General features: G+C 34.5%; 1 protein-coding gene across 1 annotated transcript in view; it reads right to left on the bottom strand.

Moving 5' to 3' along the window:
* Window positions 1-23,053, bottom strand: part of Ndst4 (N-deacetylase and N-sulfotransferase 4) — a 252,847-nt gene that overhangs the window by 85,658 nt on the left and 144,136 nt on the right. Inside the window, exons 5-6 of the mRNA XM_046459045.2 lie at window positions 11,065-11,250; window positions 9,127-9,255 (exon numbers count right to left, since the gene is read on the bottom strand). Of these exons, the coding sequence (XP_046315001.1) occupies window positions 9,127-9,255; window positions 11,065-11,250 (315 nt within the window). The remainder of the gene's footprint in view (window positions 1-9,126; window positions 9,256-11,064; window positions 11,251-23,053) is intronic.

Raw genomic sequence — 23,053 nt, 5'->3', positions numbered from 1 at the left:
CTTCACTTAGCATTATCTTCTCTAACTCCATCCATTTACCTACAAATGCCATGATTTTATTCTCTTTTATTGCTGAGTAATATTCCATTGTGTATATATGCCACATTTTTTTATCCATTCATCTATTGAAGGACATATAGGTTGGTTCCACACTTTAGCTATTGTAAATTGTGCTGCTATCAAATAATCCGATCAATAAATGGGTCAAGGACCTGAAGAGATACTTCTCAGAAGATGATATAAAATCAATCAATAAATATATAAAAAGTTCATCATCTCTAGCAATTAGAGAAATGCAAATCAAAACTACTCTAAGATATCATCTCACTCCAGTCAGTATGGCAGCTATTATGAATACAAACAACAATAAGTGTTGGTGAGGATGTGGGGGAAAAGGTACACTCAGATGCTGCTGGTGGGGCTGCAAATTGGTGCAGCCAATATGGAAAGCAGTGTGGACATTTCTTGGAAAATTGAGAATGGAACCACCCTTTGATTCAGCTATCCTTCTCCTTGGCCTATACCCAAAGGACTTAAAAAAAGCATTATACAGGGAAAGCACCCCCTTTTTAAATGCAAATACTCTTTAGAACTAATATATTCATTCATATCACTAACTTGTATCTTTTTTTTTTTAACCACGCACCAGGCACTATATGTATTTATTTATTTATTTATTTATTGGTTGTTCAAAACATTACAAAGCTCTTGACATATCATATTTCATACATTAGATTCAAGTGGGTTATGAACTCCCATTTTTACCCCAAATACAGATTGCAGAATCACATCGGTTACACATCCACATTTTTACATAATGCCATATTAGTAACTGTTGTATTCTGCTACCTTTCCTATCCTCTACTATCTCCCCTCCCCTCCTCTCCCATCTTCGCTCTCTACCCCATCTACTGTAATTCATTTCTCTCCTTGTTTTTTTTCCCATTCCCCTCACAACCTCTTATATGTAATTTTGTGTAACAATGAGGGTCTCCTTCCATTTCCATGCAATTTCCCTTTTCTCTCCCTTTCCCTCCCACCTCATGTCTCTGTTTAATGTTAATCTTTTCCTCCTGCTCTTCCTCCCTGCTCTGTTCTTAGTTGCTCTCATTATATCAAAGAAGACATTTGGCATTTGTTTTTTAGGGATTGGCTAGCTTCACTTAGCATAATCTGCTCTCATGCCATCCATTTCCCTGCAAATTCCATGATTTTGTCATTTTTTAGTGCTGCATAATACTCCATTGTGTATAAATCCCACATTTTTTTTTATCCATTCATCTATTGAAGGGCATCTGAGTTGGTTCCACAGTCTAGCTATTGTGAATTGTGCTGCTATGAACATTGATGTGGCAGTATCCCTGTAGTACGCTCTTTTAAGGTCTTCAGGGAATAGTCCGAGAAGGGCAATAGCTGGGTCAAATGGTGGTTCCATTCCCAGCTTTCCAAGAAATCTCCATACTGCTTTCCAAATTGGCCGCACCAATTTGCAGTCCCACCAGCAATGTACAAGAGTACCCTTTTCCCCACATCCTCTCCAGCCCTTGTTGTTGTTTGACTTCATAATGGCTGCCAATCTTACTGGAGTGAGATGGTATCTTAGGGTGGTTTTGATTTGCATTTCTCTGACTGCTAGAGATGGTGAGCATTTTTTCATGTACTTGTTGATTAATTGTATGTCCTCCTCTGAGAAGCGTCTGTTCAGATCCTTGGCCCATTTGTTGATTGGGTTATTTGTTATCTTATTGTTTAATTTTTTGAGTTCTTTGTATACTCTGGATATTAGGGCTCTATCTGAAGTGTGAGGAGTAAAAATTTGTTCCCATGATGTAGGCTCCCTATTTACCTCTCTTATTGTTTCTCTTGCTGAGAAAAAACTTTTTAGTTTAAGTAAGTCCCATTTGTTGATTCTTGTTAATAACTCTTGTGCTATGGGTGTCCTATTAAGGAATTTGGAGCCCGACCCCACAATATGTAGATCGGAGCCAACTTTTTCTTCTATCAGACGCAGAGTCTCTGATTTGATATCAAGCTCCTTGATCTATTTTGAGTTAACTTTTGTGCATGGTGAGAGAAGGGGATTCAGTTTCATTTTGTTGCATATGGATTTCCAGTTTTCCCAGCACCATTTGTTGAAGATGCTATCCTTCCTCCATTGCATGCTTTTAGCCCCTTTATCAAATATAAGATAGTTGTAACTTTGTGGATTAGTCTCTGTGTCCTCTATTCTGTACCATTGGTCCACCCGCCTGTTTTGGTACCAGTACCATGCTGTTTTTGTTAGTATTGCTCTGTAGTATAGTTTGAAATCTGGTATTGCTATGCCGCCTGATTCACACTTCCTGCTTAGAGTTGCTTTTGCTATTCTGGGTCTTTTATTTTCAGAGCGGAAATTAACGAAATTGAAACAAAAGAAAAAACTAAAAGTTGGTTCTTCAAAAAAATAAATAAGATTGACAGACCCTTAGCCATGCTAACGAAGAGAAGAATAGAGAGAACTCAAATTACTAACATACGGGATGAAAAAGGCAATATCACATCAGATGCTACAGAAATACAGAAGACAATTAGAAATTATTTTGAAAACCTATATTCCAATAAAATAGAAGATAGTGAAGACATCTATAAATTTCTTAAGTCATATGATTTGCCCAGACTGAGTCAGGAGGATACACACAACTTAAACAGACCTATATCAATGGATGAAATAGAAGATTCCATCAAAAGACTACCAACCAAGAAAAGCCCAGGACCAGATGGGTATACAGTGGAGTTTTACAAAACCTTTAAAGAAGAATTAATACCAATACTTTTCAAGTTATATCAGGAAATAGAAAAAGAGGGAGCTCTTCCAAATTCATTCTATGAGGCCAACATCACCCTGATTCCGAAACCAGACAAAGACACCTCAAAGAAAGAAAACTACAGACCAATATCTCTAATGAACCTAGATGCAAAAATCCTCAATAAAATTCTGGCGAATCGGATACAAAAACACATCAAAAAAATTGTGCACCATGATCAAGTAGGATTCATCCCTGGGATGCAAGGATGGTTCAATATACGGAAATCAATAAATGTTATTCACCACATCAATAGACTCAAAGATAAGAACCATATGATCATCTGGATAGACGCAGAAAAAGCATTCAACAAAGTACAGCATCCCTTTATGTTCAAAACATTAGAAAAACTAGGGATAACAGGAACTTACCTCAACATTGTAAAAGCTATCTATGCTAAGCCTCAGGCTAGCATCATTCTGAATGGAGAAAAATTGAAGGCATTCCCTCTAAAATCTGGAACAAGACAGGGATGCCCTCTATCACCACTTCTATTCAATATAGTTCTCGAAACACTGGCCAGAGCAACTAGACAGACGAAAGAAATTAAAGGCATAAAAATAGGAAAAGAAGAACTTAAATTATCACTATTTGCGGAGGACATGATTCTATACCTAGAAGACCCAAAAGGGTCTACAAAGAAACTACTAGAAGTAATAAATGAATTCAGCAAAGTGGCAGGGTATAAAATCAACACGCATAAATCAAAGGCATTCCTGTATATCAGCGACAAAACTTCTGAAACAGAAATGAGGAAAAACACCCCATTCACAATATCCTCAAAAAAAATAAAATATTTGGGAATCAACCTAACAAAAGAGGTGAAAGATTTATACAATGAAAACTACAAAACCCTAAAGAGAGAAATAGAAGAAGATCTTAGAAGATGGAAAAATATACCCTGTTCATGGATAGGCAGAACTAACATCATCAAAATGGCGATATTACCCAAAGTTCTCTATAGGTTTAATGCAATGCCAATCAAAATCCCAACGGCATTTCTTGTAGAAATAGGTAAAGCAATCACTAACTTGTATCTTTATTTCAGTGAACTAAGAGTTCCTTTCCTCAATTTCATTCTGGTAAAGTATGGAGATACTCTTTGACAAAGAATTAAGTGATGATTGGAGAAAAAGAGTGGATGGAGAAAGCTGGGTTTTAAGCTTACTTTTGCTCTTTCTGTTTTTTTCCTTCCTCACTTTAATTCCAACAATAAATTGTTGGAATCATCAAACTTGAAATAATAATTAGCTAAGCAGCCTCAAGATTTCTCTTTTCCACATTACTGAGGTGAGTACAGTTGATAACCCATTATCTATAAAGTTTTCTCTGTTCAAAAGAAAACCCTTGTACAAAAAAACAACCCCCAGCTTATTATCCACCCCCACTCAATTTTGTTTAGCTAACATTCAATCTGCTTCCCACATTAAATTTGTTATATTGGTGAATTTTATATGTCAACTTGACTGGGCTACAGAATGCCCAACTATTTGGTCAAACATTTTTTTGGTGTATACCCATGAGGGTGTTTTGGGATGAGTACAGTATATAAATAAGTCCAGTACACATCTCTGGCATAGAATAAAGCAGATTGCTTTCACTAATGTAAATGGGCCTCATCCAATCACTTGAAGGCCTGAATAGAACTAAAAAGCTGGGTAAGAAGGAATTGTCTCTCGCCTCACAGGACACTGAATTTGTGTGTGTGTGTGTCTGTGTGTGTGTGTGTCTGTGTGTGTGTGTGTGTCTGTGTGTCTGTGTATGTGTGCCTTCAGATTCTAACTTAAATGTTAAGTCTTTAGATCTTCTTGATTTTAAGCCTTCTGGCAGTTGGATTGAAATCTGTACTATTTCAGTTCTCCTGGCTCTCAGGCCTTGGATTCAGATTGGAAACACTATTTCCTGTTCTGGGTCTCCAAGTCTTGAGTGCATAGTGGATCTTGGAACTTGACAGTCCCCAGAATTGTATGAGCTAATTTCTTATAACAATCTCTTTCTCCTCTCTGTAGTCTCTGACTCTTGCTTTCTATCCCTTTCTCTGTCTTCTTGGTTCTATTTCTCTGGAGAAACCTGTCTAAAACACCTGTTAGCTTATGCTTATGCAGCCCTGGAACTAAGCTCCATTTAATCTGTGCTCTAGGCTGTCTGTAACCTGTCTGCCTAACGAGCTCAGTAAGATCAACTTGGATTTCTTGTAGTTATGCACTTTCCTTGTTTTAAACAACATTGTTTTTCAATCCCACATCTTTGTGGACTACCAGTTCCCTGATCTAAATTTCACATTGCTATACTAGAATGTATGATCTTATCCCTGCTATTGACCATCTTTAGCATTGCTCTTTCTGCATTATCTGTTCAGGTCTCTCTCCTTTATCCATCTATTCTAATCTGTTAAAAAATTTTCACCATCAAGTCACAATGCTAAAACAGGTAAAGTTTGCAACTGGATATGAGAATCCTCCTGAAACTCTCTTCTTTCACTGTATGTTCTGTCTGAAATTAAAATACATTTATGTGTTAATGATGATGAGCCTTTTCACTGAAGCTAGTAGTGCTTAGTATACATTTGTTAGTTCATAAGTGCTGAAGATGGAATTCTAGAAACCAAACAACTTATCTCATTTAAAGGACAACATTTATGTCTCAAAATTATGCTTTATGAAGGGCACTGGATTCAAAACAATTAAAAAGAGAGATATAAATTCATGTTTTTAATAATAAGTAGTTAGGCACCCAATTAGTAAACACTAATAACGATCAAACATGGGGCAAGAGGTTTAGGAGAGGCACAATATTGTGATGAATACTGACTTTCCCTTAGGAAATGCTAGAGCAAAGAGCAGTCAAGAGTAGAGTCCAAGAACTAAATGATATGAAGGGACTCTTGCTTCTGCTGAGTTTAAAATTTCAGCGAAGGAAGGGATATAGAAAGAGATTTCCACATTTGCTTCATTAATATACACATGTGCACCTCAGTTTTTAAAAATCATTTTTATAATGCCCTTGGTACCTTTAAAATACATACAAAAGGCACTAAATTTGTAATATCTACAACCAGTTGGACTATCTTGGGTTTGGGTTCAATGGGAGTACCTCTGAGGGACACTGAAGATCATTCAGTTCAACTAGTTTATTTTACAGGAAAATAAGCAAGTCTGAGAAATAAAGTACTCTGCTAAGAATCTCAGGACATCACGCTCCTGTTCCAAGTTTAGTGCCATTTCAACACTGTGATTTAACAGACTATTTTGTTTTCAGAACAAAGTTTTTTACTACACTCTGACAAATTATTTTATCCCCATTTCCTACCCCTCCAATCTAATTTAAAAATTTTGAAAAAAATCGTACATTTTATGTTCTTAATATATTCATAAATTAAAATGTTATATATATAAATATCTAACACAATTTACTTTCAAACATACCTGGTGCTTCACCATGATTAAGCTCTAGTTTTATCTAAAGGATATATCTTTTTCTCTAAGAAAATTTCTTAAATTAAGCAAGGTGGACACAGTGTAAATCCCATTTGTACAAAAATATTTTCAGCTTATTATCTTTTCCCCCTCAATTTTGTTTAGCTAATTTTTAATCTGCTTTCCACATTAAGTGTCTTATCTGTTATGTTCTTATCTCATGTCTTTCTTGTTCATGTTTCCTGGGACCTAAATGAGACATGCTTTTCTAACGGAGCCCCAGAAATTGGAATCATTGTGGGAGAAAAAAAAATCAGAAAGCTTAAATAATGCTAACATTATCTAATGAAAATATATTCCCACAGAGTGAGGCCTGATTTATACATATATTTATAAAAAACTATCATTGCAAATTTGAAAGATGTAAGGACACAATTATAGAAAAAAGTGTCCAATCCTCTGATTTATATTTATACATTATAGATATATGTTTCTCTCTCTCTCTCTCTATATATATATATATATATATTTATATTATATTAATATATATTATATTATATATTTATATTATATTAATATATTATATTATATATATTATATTATATTATATATAATATAAATATATATATATATATATATATATAAAGGAGAGAGAGACAGACAGACATACAGACAGACTCTGCATGCAAGCAAGCATACCCACTCCTGAAAAATATTTTAAACTCACTCTTGAGGGTTGATTTAGTCAGTTTTTTTTGCTGCTGTGACTAAAAGATCTGACCAGAACAATTTTAGGGGTGGACAGTTTATTTGAGGGCTCACGGTTTCATGGGTCTTAGTCCATAGAAGACCAGTTCCATTCTTCAGGGCTCTATATAAGGCAGAACAGCATAATGGAAGAGTGTGGCAGAGGGAAACAGCTCACATGATGGTCAGAAAGCAGAGAGAGACTCTGCTTGCCAGATACAAATTTATACCCCAAAGCCATGCCCCAAATGCTGTGCTTCCTCCAGCCACAACCCACCTGTCTTCAGTTTCCAATCAATTAATCTCATCAGGCCATCACTTCACTGATTGGATTAAGCTTTGGGGGCCAAATAATTACTACTTTGAACCTTCTTGCATTGTCTCAGATGTGAGCTTTTGAGGGAGACCTCACATCTAAACTATAACAAAAGTGGAGCCCTAATGGTCCAATCACGAGTTGTCTGTTTTTTACTTCAAATAAAATTAGTTAAAAATTTAAAAATGCACCTTATATTACCAGGATGGTTATCTTTGTATAAAGATAATGTAATAATACTATGTAATAATACATAGTCACCATTTGACCCAGCCATCCCACTCCTTAGTTTATACCTGAAGGACTTAAAGTCAGCAAAATACAGAGATACATCCACATCAATGTTTATAGCAACTCAATTCACAATAGCTAAACTATGGTACCAACTTAGATTCCCTTCAACAGATGAGTAAAGAAAATGTGGTACATATACACAGTGGAATATTACTCGGCCTTAAAGAAGAATGAAATTATGGCATTTGCTGGTAAATGGATGGAACTAGAGAATATGCTAAGTGAAATAAGCTAGTCCCCAAAAAACAAAGGCTGAATGTTTGCTCTGATCAATGGATGCTGATCCACAGTTGAGGTTGGGGAGGGAAGAACAAAGGAACTTTGGATTGTGCAGATGGGAGTGAGGGGCTGTGGGGATAGAAAGAACAGTAGAATAAGGTAGACATTATTACTCTATACACATGTATGATTACACTTCTGGTGTGATTCTGTACAATGTACAGCCAGAGGAATGAGAAGTTATGTCAAAATGCATTCTACTGTTATGTATAACTAATTAGAACAAGTTAAAAAATTAAATAAACCACTCATGTCCTTGGCAAAAAAAAAGGATAATACATGGGTACATATTTTCAATGCAGCTTTTTGCATGGTGAACATTTTTAGAAACTGAAGTAAATAATATGTGAGAACACAATAACAAAAACAAAAAGGAAATTTATCTGTTATAAATTTAGAATCTAAAATTCTCAGTATAACAGGATCCTTTACCATGATTTAGTGTGATTTATCCCAGGGATGCAAGTGTGGTTCAACATATCCAAGTCATTAAATGAGATACACCACAGAAACCGAATGAACAAAGAATAAAAATCATGTTCATCTCAATAAAAAGCATTTGAGAAAATTCAATATCCTTTCATGATACAAACGCCCAACAAATTTGAGAGAAATGCATCTTAACATCATAGAGCCAATGTATGATAAACCCACAGCTAAGTTCATGTACATCACACTTCATCATACGATGAAAAGCTAAAAGCTTTTCCTCTAAGATAAGGAGCAAGACAAGGATGCACAGTCTCACCACTGTTACTCAAATTTGTATTAAGTTTTAGCCAGAGCAATTAAGCAAGGAAAAGAAATGAAAGGCATCCAAGTTGAAAAGGAAAAAGTTAAATTGACCTAGATTGCATTCAACGTGGTCTTATATATAGAAAACTCTACATTCCAAAAAATTCTTATGTGTCAATTATACCTTAATAAAGCCAAATGAAAAAAGAACTAGCTTAAGAAAGTAGAATACATAACACCTCTTTTACTGTTAGAAATAAGTTTTGCATCAATCACATCTCAGAGTAAAACACTACTTTGTAATCAGATCTACCCAAAGAAGTTAACTTTTATCAAGAAAATGATTTGAACTACAAATTTCAACCCATTGTCAGTTCAAAGTATGTTGCTCATGAAAAAGAAAAAAAAAACACAAGGATAATTCAAGTTAAAAAATAAAAGTGAAATATTTTGAAAACACCAAAGTAATTGTAAGATACATAAATAGAACACATACCGGATTTAGAAGGATTGTGAGGAAAAGTTCACCTCCTCTGATACTTTTATCCAATTCTTGGGGTCCTCCTGGATATTCTTTGTAGAAAATAGTGTGGGTGAATAACCCACAGGTCTGTCGAGGGAGAACCTGAGAAAAGGGTGTAAAAATGGCACATGGGCATGACTTGATTAAGAAATCCACCGCTATTTTATGACTTTAGAATCTGCAAATGTCAATTCCTGTTAAAGGGCCTTGATTGATGAGGTCAAAGTCTTACAGAGTTGATGTTGGTATAATTTTGTAAATATTAAGGGATACAGAATTTACAGGGCAAATAATTTTCACGTGGTCCTATAACTGTAAAGTCCCACCTGACTTTATGTTAAACGATTGGTTAAAAAAGAAAAGCTGTTTTAGAATTAATTTAAAAATGGGGAGCCTCCAAGGTTGTATTTCTTGTGCAATTAGGCCATTCCTCTCCTTGTTTCTAAAATTTAGTCTTCCATTGCATTCAGGTTCTGGGATTAAAAATAGACAATTGTTATCACCATCACCCACCACATTTTTTTTAACTCTACTCTGAATTTTATTTTACCACAGGAGTAGCCATACCATCTAATGATTATTTCTGTCATATTTTGTGATTAATTCCATTGCAAATCTGAATGTTCAACAGAGAAAACAAATAAGTAATTTTATTCCAGATTTTTATTTTGAAGAGAAAACTACTTATAATCTAATGAAAATTGCACCCAATTGAACAGAGTAGCTATAATTATATTTATTCTTCATTTGATTTTCATAAATCTGATTAAACTCAAGGTAAATGAATGTATATAATATTGGTTCAAGGGAATATTTTCATTTCATAAAACATTGAATGGTTATGCAACCTAATAAAGGAAAAAATGGGTGGCTTCATGGTGATTTTAAATAATATTTTATAATATTTTATTCCTCCTAGATTCCTAGAGATATCTGTGTCACTATTTTTATTATTGACAAGTGTCACTTGAGTCAGCATCTTCTTTAGGTATTCTTTTATCAATTTTCAATAAAATAATTAAAGTTTCATGGTAAATGAATATTGAATACCAGCTCTAGATAGATGAATATGCCTTTTCTTTGATTTTAGATAGTGATTACGTAGACAGATTGATAGATAGATACATACTTTTGTAACAACAATATGAATAAAGGATTGATACAGTACAAATATTTAAAAGAGAGAACATTTTATAAACTGTTGTTCTGAGTTTGACAACTAGTAATGAGTTATAAGAAATGGAGATAGATCTTTTAAAACAGACCATTTTAGATCCAATTGATTAGTATCTTTTTTTATTACAAGAAGTAATGGTTTTATTCTCATTTACAAGAATGGATATATCATTCTGTATTTGTTCTGTAACATACAAAGTGGAAATACATACCACCCTTTTGGGAGTATCCTAGAAAAAAGAGGACAAAAAGAGAAGTACCCTAAGAGTCAAATTGAGTGGATAAATTTAGCTCTCAGGTGCTATTTTATTCCATTCTTTCTGTTGACAGTGCAGCATTTTGAGAAGAGTTTTCTTGATCTATGGAACCACAGCCTGCCTTTAACTCTCAGTTAAACTACCCAAACAAATAGAATTGAGGAATTACTCAGAAGAAGTTTAGCCTCACTAGACCAAATTTAAATTCTGAAACCTCAGTGGGTAATCTATACAAGACTCATTTCCACTATTTCTAGTTTGTCTTAGACTCGCCAAATTCACTCCACAGCTTAGGAAGGAATCTTATAGCCAAACAACGTATTCGTGTGTGACCCAGTCACCACCATGGTAGGCTGGGAATATCTGAAATTCATGTAAAAGGAGTTTGATTCTGTATCCTTAAAGGTAATGATGATCTGTCTTCAATCCATGAGTAAATCTCAAAACCCTTCAAAGATATACAGTGGTATGTGCTCACCATGATGCTATTGTGAATGAAGCCCTTTCTGTACCGTGCAGGTTTCAAATGTGGATATTCTTCAGTGCTGGTGACCTGAATACCCCAGACCTTCTTCCAAGCCGTATATAGCTGAATATGAACTGGGTAGACCCCTGAGTGATGTGGGGCCACAGCATAACCCATGTTGATCGGTATGCCATGTTCCTGAAAGAAGTCAGAACATCAGGATGGAATGTGATCAATTCAATCAATTAAAAAGCAGATACCTCCTATAGAGAATACACTGAATTTTATGCTGAGTATGAGAAATAAATATAAAATGAACTAGCAAAATGGAATTTATAATCTTCCTGCAGCTTATAATCTCTTGGGACATATGGTGTGTGGATATTCTGAATTTTGAATACAGAAAGTTTTGGGGAAAGATAGGAAGTAAATTTGACTTTTTTTCAGATAAACAGGAATTTTTAAAAAATGTATTATTTGAGCAAGTGCCCAAAGGTAGAGGGAAGAACATGTGATTTCTGTGTGTGTGTGTGTGTGTGTGTGTACAAAACAAGAAAGGTAAGTATGAACCATAAAAGTGATGAACTTTTACAGGTAAACAAAAGGATTTAGAAGTATTTATATTTGCATAATATGAGCATGTACACTTAACATATACTCTATTTTAAGAAGAATCTGGGGACATGAACTATAAGGGAGGAAATGAATCATAGTCATATCTTAGGGAACTATTTCTATGATGCAGATTAGGTGAAGGTGGAAAACAAATCTATATTATGGGTGGTTGGATTATAAGGCAGGTTATTAATGCCATATAATTGCCTGTGATGTTTTGGATACAGAGCGACAAGGAAAAAGAAAGGTTAAGATTTTACTCCTGGTTTTAAGCTTTAGTAAATCAATTTATTTTTATACAGCATATACTTCACTATGAGATACTTACCTTGGGTAAACAGTCAACTCTGAAGGAAAACAGGTATAAATTTAAAGCAAGAATATGAGCACACTGTCAAAGATTGGTGCTATAATTTTAGGTACATGAAATAGAGCTGCAGTTTTCTAATTTCTACTTCTTTATACCTTTCCCTTTAAATGCTTATCTGCTTTATAAAGACTCCTTGTAGGATTGAATCTCATCAATTGAAGTTATAAATTACAATGCACAGTCATATATGAAGGTTGATTGAATCAATAAACAGAACACAAAAGTGTTGACTTGACAATCACCATTTATATTTTCTATTACATGGTACACAGCAAAGAAAAAAAATTCAGTTTGGTATAAAAAACAAGCAGTGAATGGATCACATGTCTACAATACTTAAGTCATATGTCACACTCAGCTCAGAAGCTGGGCCCTAAATATTTCACAAGTGTTCATCATTCTTCCTTTCCTGAAATGACCCTCATTGTATAGCCAAATTCACTTCTCTTTCATCAAGACTATGTGTTTTCTAACAACTATTACAATAAATGACTCTGTGGGAAGACTGAATTATGAAATCAATGCTGTAAAATGAGCTGGAGTATTTTGTTAGACACTAGGGAAAACTCATTGTTTGGTGTGTGCAGGAAAAAAAAAAAGACTTCTTCCAAGAGATTGTATTTACTTATTTATTTTTTTCAGTGCTGAGTATTGGACTCAGGGCCTAATACATGCTAGATAAGCTCTCTACTGCTGAACTATACTTATAGGCCTGGAGCTTTTATCTTCAATATGAGGCAAGGCTGGAAAAAGTCCAGTAATAAAAATACTTGAAAGCTATCAGAGAGGGCAGGTAACTGGTGTAACCCTGACACATCACTGGGGGCCATGTACAGTACTTGAAGAAACCTTACTTCTCCCTGGTTTGTTCCTGTTGCCCAGTGAAGTATCGCAGTATTTTGAGGATGAGCAAGCATCCAATAACCAAGATGTTGTGAGGCTGTGGCTGCATTACATGTGAGAGAGACACAAATTTCCCCAATCCAGGAACCTAGGCTCAAGGGGGTTCAAATCCCTGTGTCTGGTACATAGAATTTATATGACTATTGTCTGGGAGGTTACTTCTGATTCTTAGGAAAGAAGAAAAATGTGTTATCCTCTTATTACTTTTCCAAGTGATTCATACAGAGAGTTTATAAGTCTCATCCCATAATTTGAAGAATGACAAAACACTTGATGAAAGCTAATATCTTTAATAATCACTTTGTTAGTCCTCATTTTCAATCACTATTTATGTTTTATTCCAAATTGGGGGACTGGAATATTAGATAAGTATGTTAGTGCCTAGAAACAAAGAAATGAAAACAATCAGTAAAGGGAATTGAAATATCAAACCACTCTCTCTCTTAAAAAAAAAGATGTTTCATTTTGACAGGTAGTAAAATGAATTGTAGAACTTTTCATGAAAAATCAGAAGGTAAAAAGCAATTGATTTGGTGAGTAGGAAGGAAGGGTCAGTAAAAAGATTTTATTATACTTATTGATTTCTGGGGGCTCAATGTTATTCTGCTCATAAGGTCATCTTATCACACTGGCAACTGGAGCTCAATCAAAATAGTAAATCACACTAGATAATTATGAGTTTATACTTTTTCAATCTAAATGATAACACAAAGTGAAAAGCAATTCCCCAGTAACTCTTTTCCTGTTATCAAGGGGCTTACTGAACTAGAAAGCTTCATTCTTTACTGTCTGGAAGCTTAAAACCCACTTTTTAGAGACCTGGCCAACTAAAAAAATGAACCCAACTTCATATTTACACAAGATCACAAAAGTTACAAAATTTGAAAGGCTTTTCAATGTAAATGTAGGAAGCACCCCAAATGCTATAAAACAGATATAAAATGACAGAATGAATAGTTTCAAATGTAGCTTTTATTATTTATTAGAACAATATCTCCTAAAGAATCTAGGAGTTCTACGATGCTATGATATACATACTGGCACAAATATTTACAGGAGATTTTGACTTATTTCTTTTTTCCACTTACATTACATTTCTGTTAATTGGAAAATGATATTATGGTAAACTATATCCTATATAAAAATTATCACCATTTTTCAAAAAGAAGTGCAAATAAAATGCATTTAACACTAAATATCTAATAACAACTATATTACTATATACCACTTTTAAAATCATTCTTACTGATCATGTGTCCTTGTAATTTATTAATATTTATTTAATGTTTTTTACGTTTATTTCTCATGTGACCCTCATGATCATTCTCTAAGGAGGACTGGATGTTGCTATAAAGGATGTAAACTGTGTCTCAGAGAAAGCACATGACTTGCTCATATTAACAAGTGTTAGGGCTAGAATTATACCTAAAATTTCTAAATTCAGTCTTTTGCTTTCCCAATAAATTTTCTCCTACTGTGAACAAAAGGAATTGATTTTAATGTACATTTCTGAACTAGAATTTTTATCATTTTTTTTTAACTTGGAAAAACCTGCATATCTCAAACTCTTCTGCAACTATCATTTTTAATGCAAACGAGTTTCAGTCAATTAGAAGTATTGTGGCCAGATTTTGGAGGGGAGTAAAGGAGACAGAGGCTATATTCTGTCAGCTCCTGGCTCATGTTGCTGGACAGTGAGATCTCGAAAACAAGAGACTTTTCTAAGTAGTGTTTGGTGCTCTTTTACGGAGTAGCATTGAAGGCCTATTTTTTCAGCCTGAGCTCCTGTGGTAGTCTCAGAAATGATAAATGCCCCAGGGAACTAGTTCTGTATGGCTCTGTGAGTCCCTGCAGCAGTATAGCCTATATTCTGCTCCATCAGCCCTTCCAAAGTTTTTGAAAGCATTTATGTTACTGAATAAAACTTCTCCCTGTTTAAAATAACTTAATGTTATTTTAGCTTAGAAAATGGATTGATAGAGCTGGTCTTTGCCTTTTTCTAATAAGTATGAAAGATTTAAGAGGTCCAAGAAGGATATCTAGTGTTTTGAATTTTAGGAAACAGAGGAAGAGTTTGATAAATACTGCCTAATATTGCTCTAATAAAACTGATTGCTATAAGGCTAATACCTATCTATCTACACACACACACACACACACATAAATATGCTTGGTTGTTAAATCTTACATAGTGAACAGACAGTGGATAGGGTATGGTAAGTAAACAGGAGATGGTGATCTATTTAAATAATACACAGCAAACACATTAAAACAATTTAATTCAATTATACTTGAAATAATTACTTTTGAGTTCATGATTTATGTCAAATGCCTTGTTAAGTATTAAGGTTATACTAGACATGGCTTAGATATAAGACATGGCTTTTACCCTAATGAAATTTGAAATCTGGAGACAATTGCACAATCAATTATACAAATGCATCTGAATTCTCAATGAGTTTTGGCTAAAGATCTTTTGATTTTTTAAAAAAATTCTGAGCAGTTTATTCTGAAGTCATAAATAGTGTTCAACCAAATTGACATATAAAGACAAAAGGCATAAAAGTGAACATTGGTAGGTGTACATACCCATTCTCAAAGAAGACATGTTACATATACAGAAAGTAAAAGTACAGCAAAGACAATTGCAAGAATATTTTTCCTATGCTATTGAACAAGGGTAGTTCTATAAAAAGTCCAAAAATTGACCTATATTTTGCCTGCATGAAATATATCAAATTAAAATGAACATGCAATGTGAATGTTGTACCAAAGAAAATAGAATTAGACTCAAATATTTCAAAGTGTCTATGCAAGAAGTTTTAGGTGTTGTTATGGATTGGATATCAAGTGTCCCCTGAAACTCCTCTGTTAAAGCAGGATTGATCAGAAGTGAACTGATGGGATTGTGAAAGCTGTAAACTGATCAGTCCATCCTACTTGGAAAGGACTACTGTGGTAGGTGGTAACTGTAGTTGGGTGGGGAGTGGCTGGAGAATGTGGGTTACTGGAGGTGTATCCTGTGCCCCACCCTTCCTGCCTGGTTACCAGGAGCTGAACAGTTTTTTTCTGCTGTGCCCTTTGGCATGATGTTCTGCCTCACTTTAGGTCGAGTGCACTGGCTAAGCTGTCTATGGAATGAGATCCAAATAAACTTTTCCTCCTCTGAGTTGTTTTCGTCAAGTATTTTGGTCATAGGGATGCAAAGCTAACAGGTGTGTTCCTGAAAAAGGAACATTTTCAAAAGAACCATTATAATGGGCATGTCAGCAGAAGTTAAAACCTTTTTACTCTATCATTTTTAAATGGAGATGCAAATAAAAAATCTAAATATAACTTAAAAATTAGCTTATGAATAAAAACAATTGACTGGTGCATTCTTTTGCATTTGGATTTTTAAACTGATACTATGTAATTCTGGGATAAGCTCTGGACTATACAACTCCAGTAGGAAATTTCTCTCTTTCTCAGACAGGAAATCGTCTTTGTAATGAAAGGAAGAAATGGTGATACATACAAATTCAAAACAAAACAGTGTTGTAAAATGGTAAAATATCATAAAAATAGCAGCATGTAAAATTCAGGACTGTTTGTTTAGTGCAAACATCTAAGACCAAACTATATAACAGTACAAAGCATTTGATTATTAAAATGGATTGTGATTGTTATTTTTAACATGTAGATACTTTGCTAGTGGAAAAAAATAATGTCTTTGACATGAACATTAATGGAAGCTGAAAACCATTTCCAGCTAATATTGACTATTAATGTTAAAGTAGAAAATTTCTATCTAGAGGTCTGTAATTTTAATCTTCTTAGCTATTTTATTAGTAACGAAGTAAATACAATTCAACATCTCAAATTATGTCTAAGAAGTATTTGGTAAGGATGGAATATGGATGATTACCATGTTTGTTTCCGGTGACATAGCTCTAGTGATATGGTTGAACATTCAAGTTTTTGGCCTAATGACATTATTTTGGGGAATTTTTCTCAGACCCGACAATGAACAAATGGAACTTAGATTGAGAGGTAAAGTACTGGTGCTACCAAGAATGATCTTTTCTTATGATTTCCAAATAACAGTTAATAAATATGAACTTTAGAATTTAAAGGTGTTCAAAGCAATAATCTCATAAAATATCGAAAAGACTAAACTACTCCAGATGGTTATTATAGAAAAAAATGAATATCATCAGTTTTTCTTTATTTTAATATGAGTAGAGTTTTATACATGACTCTGCCAATAAGCAGCTTAAAAAAGATAGCATTATGAGATCTTATTATATCTCCCACAAAATTCATATTAAAAGTAAAATCAAATATTTACTAATAATAATATGAAATCTCAAAAAATAGGGTAAATTATATATATATATATATATATATATATATATATATATATATATATATAGGTCTAAATGTAAAAATAATTTGAATGGTTGTTTCCAGTTCAATATATATTTGATTTTTTTTTTTTTTTTGCTATCAGAGGTTTCTGTAATATTTTCTTTTTTATTTTTGTAGCTGAACCACCCCAGGGATTGAACCCAGGTGTGCTTCAACCACATCTCCAGTCCTTTTTATTTTTTATTTTGAGACAGGGTCTTGCTAAGTTGCTTAGGGCCTCACTAAATTGCTTAGACTGGCTTTGAAATCATTATCCTCCTGATTTAGTCTTCTGAGTTGTTGGGATTACAGGTGTGTGCCGTAATGCCTGGCATTAATGTGCTCATAATAACAAACGGGCTGGGAGTAGTTCAGTGGAAAAAAAATGTTGCCTAACATGGAGGAGGCCCTAGGTTTGATTCTCAGCTCTGCAACAATTATCATCATTATCATAACATAATTTACCATCATAAATCTATCCAATTATTCCTTGTTGTGTTCAGATTAAAGTTCAAATTATTTGCCATCACCTTTCAAATCCCAGGAAGTATTTTCTCTTGGGCCCATTCTCTGATTATGGTCTTTTTACTGAGTTTGATCAAATAAATTTAAGCCCACATAGTCTTCTATTAATATTTTTATATTATACTTAGAATATCTCTACCAATAGAACCTAGGGTTTCTGTATAAAAGATTCCTATTTGGGCTGGCGTTGTGGCTCAGTGGTAGCACGCTCGCCTAGAAAGCACAAGGCCCTGGGTTCGATCCTCAGCACCACATAAAAACAAAAAAAGGTATTGTGTCCAACTACAACTAAAAAATAAATATTAAAAAAGATTCTTTCCTTTTCATGTTATTGTTACTGGAGTCTATCATATTACATGAAATATAGTAGGTATGTAATAAAATATTTATTAATACTTATCGCAAAAGTATCCTAGATCTTGGATTCTAGAGACAGATCGAATTGTGGCTTCATACTTATTAGTTGTATGACCCTGAGAGATTTTCTGTACTTCAGAATTTTCAGCTGTAAAGTGAAGCTGGTGATATTAAGGCATTAAATAATAAGGTATATAAATGAGTTAATATTTGAAATGCTTAAAATAATCTTTCAAGTTATAGGATTTTTTAAGTGTTTACTCAGAAAAGATATATAGATTATCATATGGAATATATCAACTTTGGTAAATGCAAACACAGGTGCCACACATTTAGCCAAGGACAATGACTAAGGATTGAAGCAGAGAGATTTGCAGTAACAGCAAAATATATAGCAACTCCTAAGTCCCACAAATATGGAGCAAAGGTTATGATCAGAAATGATAGTGGTCAATTACCACTATCACCTCTTTCCCCCTGCCATATAACTTAGTGGCTAAGAAGGCATGGACTACTTCAAAGGATTCTTTTGCTTTCTTGCTTTTAGTTGAGTTTGGTAAATCAAGAATCCTGGTAAAATGTCAGAGGGAACAAACAGTGAAGCTGGGACATTTATCCCTCCATGTAAAGTCATCTTGTGTTATCTGACTCCTTCTATAAAAGGTTAAATAAATAAAGCAGCATCCTCTACGAACATACACCACTCTGCATGGTTGTAGCATCTTCCTCCCTGTGCCTTTTCAAGTCTTGGAATTTCCTACCTTCATGGTGATGAACTCCAGGGTGTTACTTGGTTGTTTTCCTATGCCCGAACAACATTTTTAAAAGTTATTTTTTAAAGTCCTCTGCAATCATCCTTGTCATTTCTAATCTTCGGGCATCTGATATACTACAAGTAGTTATTACAAAATTTCTCTTAGATCCTGGGAGCACAGGTTATCACTATAGTGAAACTATATAATGCAAGTAACTTAAAGAAGGAGGATGGATTCTCTTGAAAGATTACTGCTCCAGTGGATTGATTTCAATGACCTAACACCTTGGTGCAGTCACGCATTGCAAGACTCCTTGGGAAAGATAACCAAGTTAATAAATGGGCAAGGCGATCTATGGACATCACATGCAGAAGCAAAACAACAACAACAACAAACAAACAAACAAAAAAACAGGTGAGCATAAGCAGCACCCTGGAGCTGCACTTGGTTGCCATTCACTGTTAGATACTTTTCAGAAGATCCAACACAACACAGAGAGCCAGAAATAAACAAGAAGAGTGGGACTGGGAAGGATTGGGTTTACAGGCATATGGGAGTCATTCCCTGGATCTCACACAAATAGCTGGGAAGAAATATGAAGAATGAATTGAAGTGTCTATAGAGAGAAGGGGAAGAGTCAGACAAATGACTTTCTCTATTAATATACTCGAGGAGAAATGACTGATAAAATCATTCTTTAATATAATTGGTATGGTTTTATATGTCTAATGCTTAGCACAGTGCCCTGTACATTGTTAGCAGTTAATAAATATATTTTTAAAATAACAAATAAAATATTATTAAATAAATTACAATTTATAGTAAAGAGATTAGGCTTTAAATAGTACCCTGCTGAACTGAAAGTATTGATTTGTTCTCCTAAATATGCACCTTTTAGAGAGGACACTGGTGCTAATGAGTATAGATTTCATTATCTATTTTTCTCTTTAATAAGGACTTGGGATCCATTGTCAACTTTGAAAATGATCCTAGAATCATTGATTTTCCACTGTGTTTGGGGTCTGAAATTGTCTTCTTCTTTTTATAAGTGATAAAAGCAAAGACTATGTGACCCTGGAAATTGGTCAGTCTCAACACTTTCTGGACTAGAGCCTAGTAAATGGTGACAAGTCTCTGGAGGGCTCTGTGTGACAAATGGATATTTCTTTGAAAAAAGAAAGAGCACTGTGATAGTGTTTCTTCTACAGTGTTGAACTTTCTGATCCTAAGTAGAGCTATTTTGGGAAACTGAGACACATCTTTTAATATTCTTGATCCCACTTAAAATGTGGGATTAAGCCACTTTGCTGCTTAAAGGGAAATAAGAGCAAAACTGCACGTGTCTTCATTCGGATTGGATAATAGTTGCCATTTCAGTTAATTTGGCATTTGCATTGCTTTTTGTGTTCAGCATTCTTACTATATCAACAATACAAATGTTCAAGATATTTTGGCTCATTCATTTTCTTTTTTCAACACACATTTACTATGTGCCTGAGATGCACCAGGAACTGTTCCTCTTACTGAGGATATAGCAGTGAATAAAAATGAAAAAATACCTGCCATCAGAGAGTTTACATTTTGTGTTGTGAGATCAAGATTGCACAAAATAAGTAGATAAATTAAGAGATGATAGAATCTGTGGAGAAAAGTAATTCAGAGGAAGGGAGAAAAGTGAAGACCATGATTCATGACATTAAATGGGTTATTCAACAAGGTTCTCACAGAGAAGGTAATATTGTGGTCAAGGTCTGAACTTGTAAGTGATTAAGCTAAACAAATGATGTGGGAATGATCCTTTCTGGCACACATGGTATTATAAGTTGAAAGCACACCAACTTATAATATTTCTGGGAAGATAATAATTATTTTTTTGTGTGTGTATGTGTGTGTGTGTGTGTGTGTAACAGAGGTGGCAGAAGGAGAAAGAGAGCAAGAGATGATGTCGAGGGGCAGGAGTGATGCAAATATCTTTTCAAGATATCCACTGAAGAAGTCTGGGGGAGTATCATTCACACAATTGCTAAATAATACAGCATCCCTGAAGAAATGTGTGCAAAACTTTTAGGTATATAGACAACATTGAATGATGTTGGTATTTACTACAGAGAGATGAAGAACTACTAGAAAGATCTAAGTAAATAGATGATATTACCCAGGGTTTTTCAGGTTACCATGTTGAGAGCTGACTGAAAGAAAATAAGGAGGAAACGGAGTCAGACAGTAGCCCATCTAAACAACCTAGATGAGAGAAAATGATAGCTTAGACCATGTCACTAGTGAGAAGTGATTTTATTTTGGATGTATTTTACAAACATGGAACCAGTAGGATTTGATGATAGATTGAGTATGGTACACAAGGGAAAGTGTGAATTGGAAAGGGGGATTGAGTTTACTAAGTGAGATGAAGAAGTTTAAAAACTGGGTAGGTTTTGGGGTTAAAGACAATAGAACTCATTATATTTGAGATTAGACGTCTAATTGTATATGTCAAGTAAGAAGTTTAATTAACAAGCTTAGAATTCTGAGAGCTCAGTTTGAGACACTGATGAGTTTTCAATATGTGGATTTTACTTAAAGCAACAAGATTCACTGAGATAACAAAAAATTAGTGTGTAAAGAGAGTAAAAAAGAGGTATAAAGATACACACTGGGGGAATATTAATATTAACAGCTCAAGAAAAAGAGGAAACCAGGAAAATATATTGAGAAAGGAATTGCAAGTGAGGTGCAAGGGATACTAGGAATCTACAAGGAAATGGGAGTCAGTTAAAGAAACTGAAGGACACTCTGTCAAACGCTGCTGATAGGTCATGTTCTCTGAGGACTAAGAATTGTCCCATTGGATTTAACACTGGCTGTCAGTTGATACACTGGACAACCGCAGTATAGGTACAGTGGCAAAGGATAAGCTCATCTGTGGATTTAAGAGACAATCAAAGGGATCAAAATGGAGATTGTGAACACAATAACTATTTTGAGAAATTTTGCTTTAAAAGAGAGTATAGAAATGATGCTATCCCTGAAAGAAAGAGCAGCATAAGCACCGGATTATATAAAGACAGAAGGAATTAAAAGTGTGTTTGTAGGGAGAGAAAAACAATTTAGAAGAAATAGAAGAATTGTTAATGGTAGAAGAATGATAGTCTCAAACAGTTGAGAAGGGATAGGTTTAAGTGCAGATTTAGAGTTTTGAATTTCCATTACCACTTCTTTTTATTCATTATTACAAGACAAAAACCAAGTCTGTATGTTCTCCCCAGAGGATGCCAGTCCTCAACTTGTATTTTCTGCTGCTGTTAATTCATGCCAATCAATAATACCTATACATTCTAAATACTTTGATAAATAATTATGATCATTTGAGTTCTGGCTATAAAAGTTGTAATTATTTTATCTTTTCCCTAGCAATGCTCAAATTAGAATGTGCTATTATTTTCTTTCTATTTTGTTATCATGCTGAAGTAGAAGTTATAAAAATAGGAGCAGGTCAGCAATTTCTTATGCTTGATTTTTTTTTTTCTTTCTCTGAAATAAGAAGTAAGATCATCAGCTGCCAGTGGGGATGGGACAATCTGTTGAGCTACGTGAGAGAAGAGAAGGTGTGAAATGGTGGTATACGAGGATAGGACCAGCAAAAAAAAAATAAGGCTTTGTTGTGTAATGTCTGCGTAGCATTATAGGTCTGCTGGAGGTGTCTGTAGTCAGGTTTTAAATTAAGAACTACTAAGGTTCTGGTCCAAACCAGATTTAATTTCAAAGGTACAGGCATGGATGGACAGGGATGTAGATATAGACTGAACTTCCCAAGGAAGTTTGAGGAAAATAAAAAGAGTAAGGAAGGCCAGGTTTTACTAGGGAATGCTTATGGGGATGGTCTCCTGAAACTGCTGAATAATGATAGGAAGAGCCAGAGGTCAAGTGTAGGGGCAGCTGAGAAGTGACCCCAAATCTCAGGAATTACAGACCTTCATTTCAGCACTGTTCCCTTCATTGTGGGCTGCCCTCCAACAATTCGCATCTGTTTTTAGATTTAATTTAGTAATAAGAGAAATGTTACAGATACTAAGTATTTAGAGGTTCTGCA

Source organism: Marmota monax, unplaced genomic scaffold (assembly GCF_021218885.2).
Source record: "Marmota monax isolate L192 unplaced genomic scaffold, Marmota_monax_Labrador192_F-V1.1 WCK01_AAM20220418_F8-fsc00002, whole genome shotgun sequence".
Lineage (NCBI taxonomy): Eukaryota > Metazoa > Chordata > Mammalia > Rodentia > Sciuridae > Marmota > Marmota monax.
Note: the sequence above shows the minus strand (reverse complement) of the source record. Positions and strands in the feature narration are given on the sequence as shown.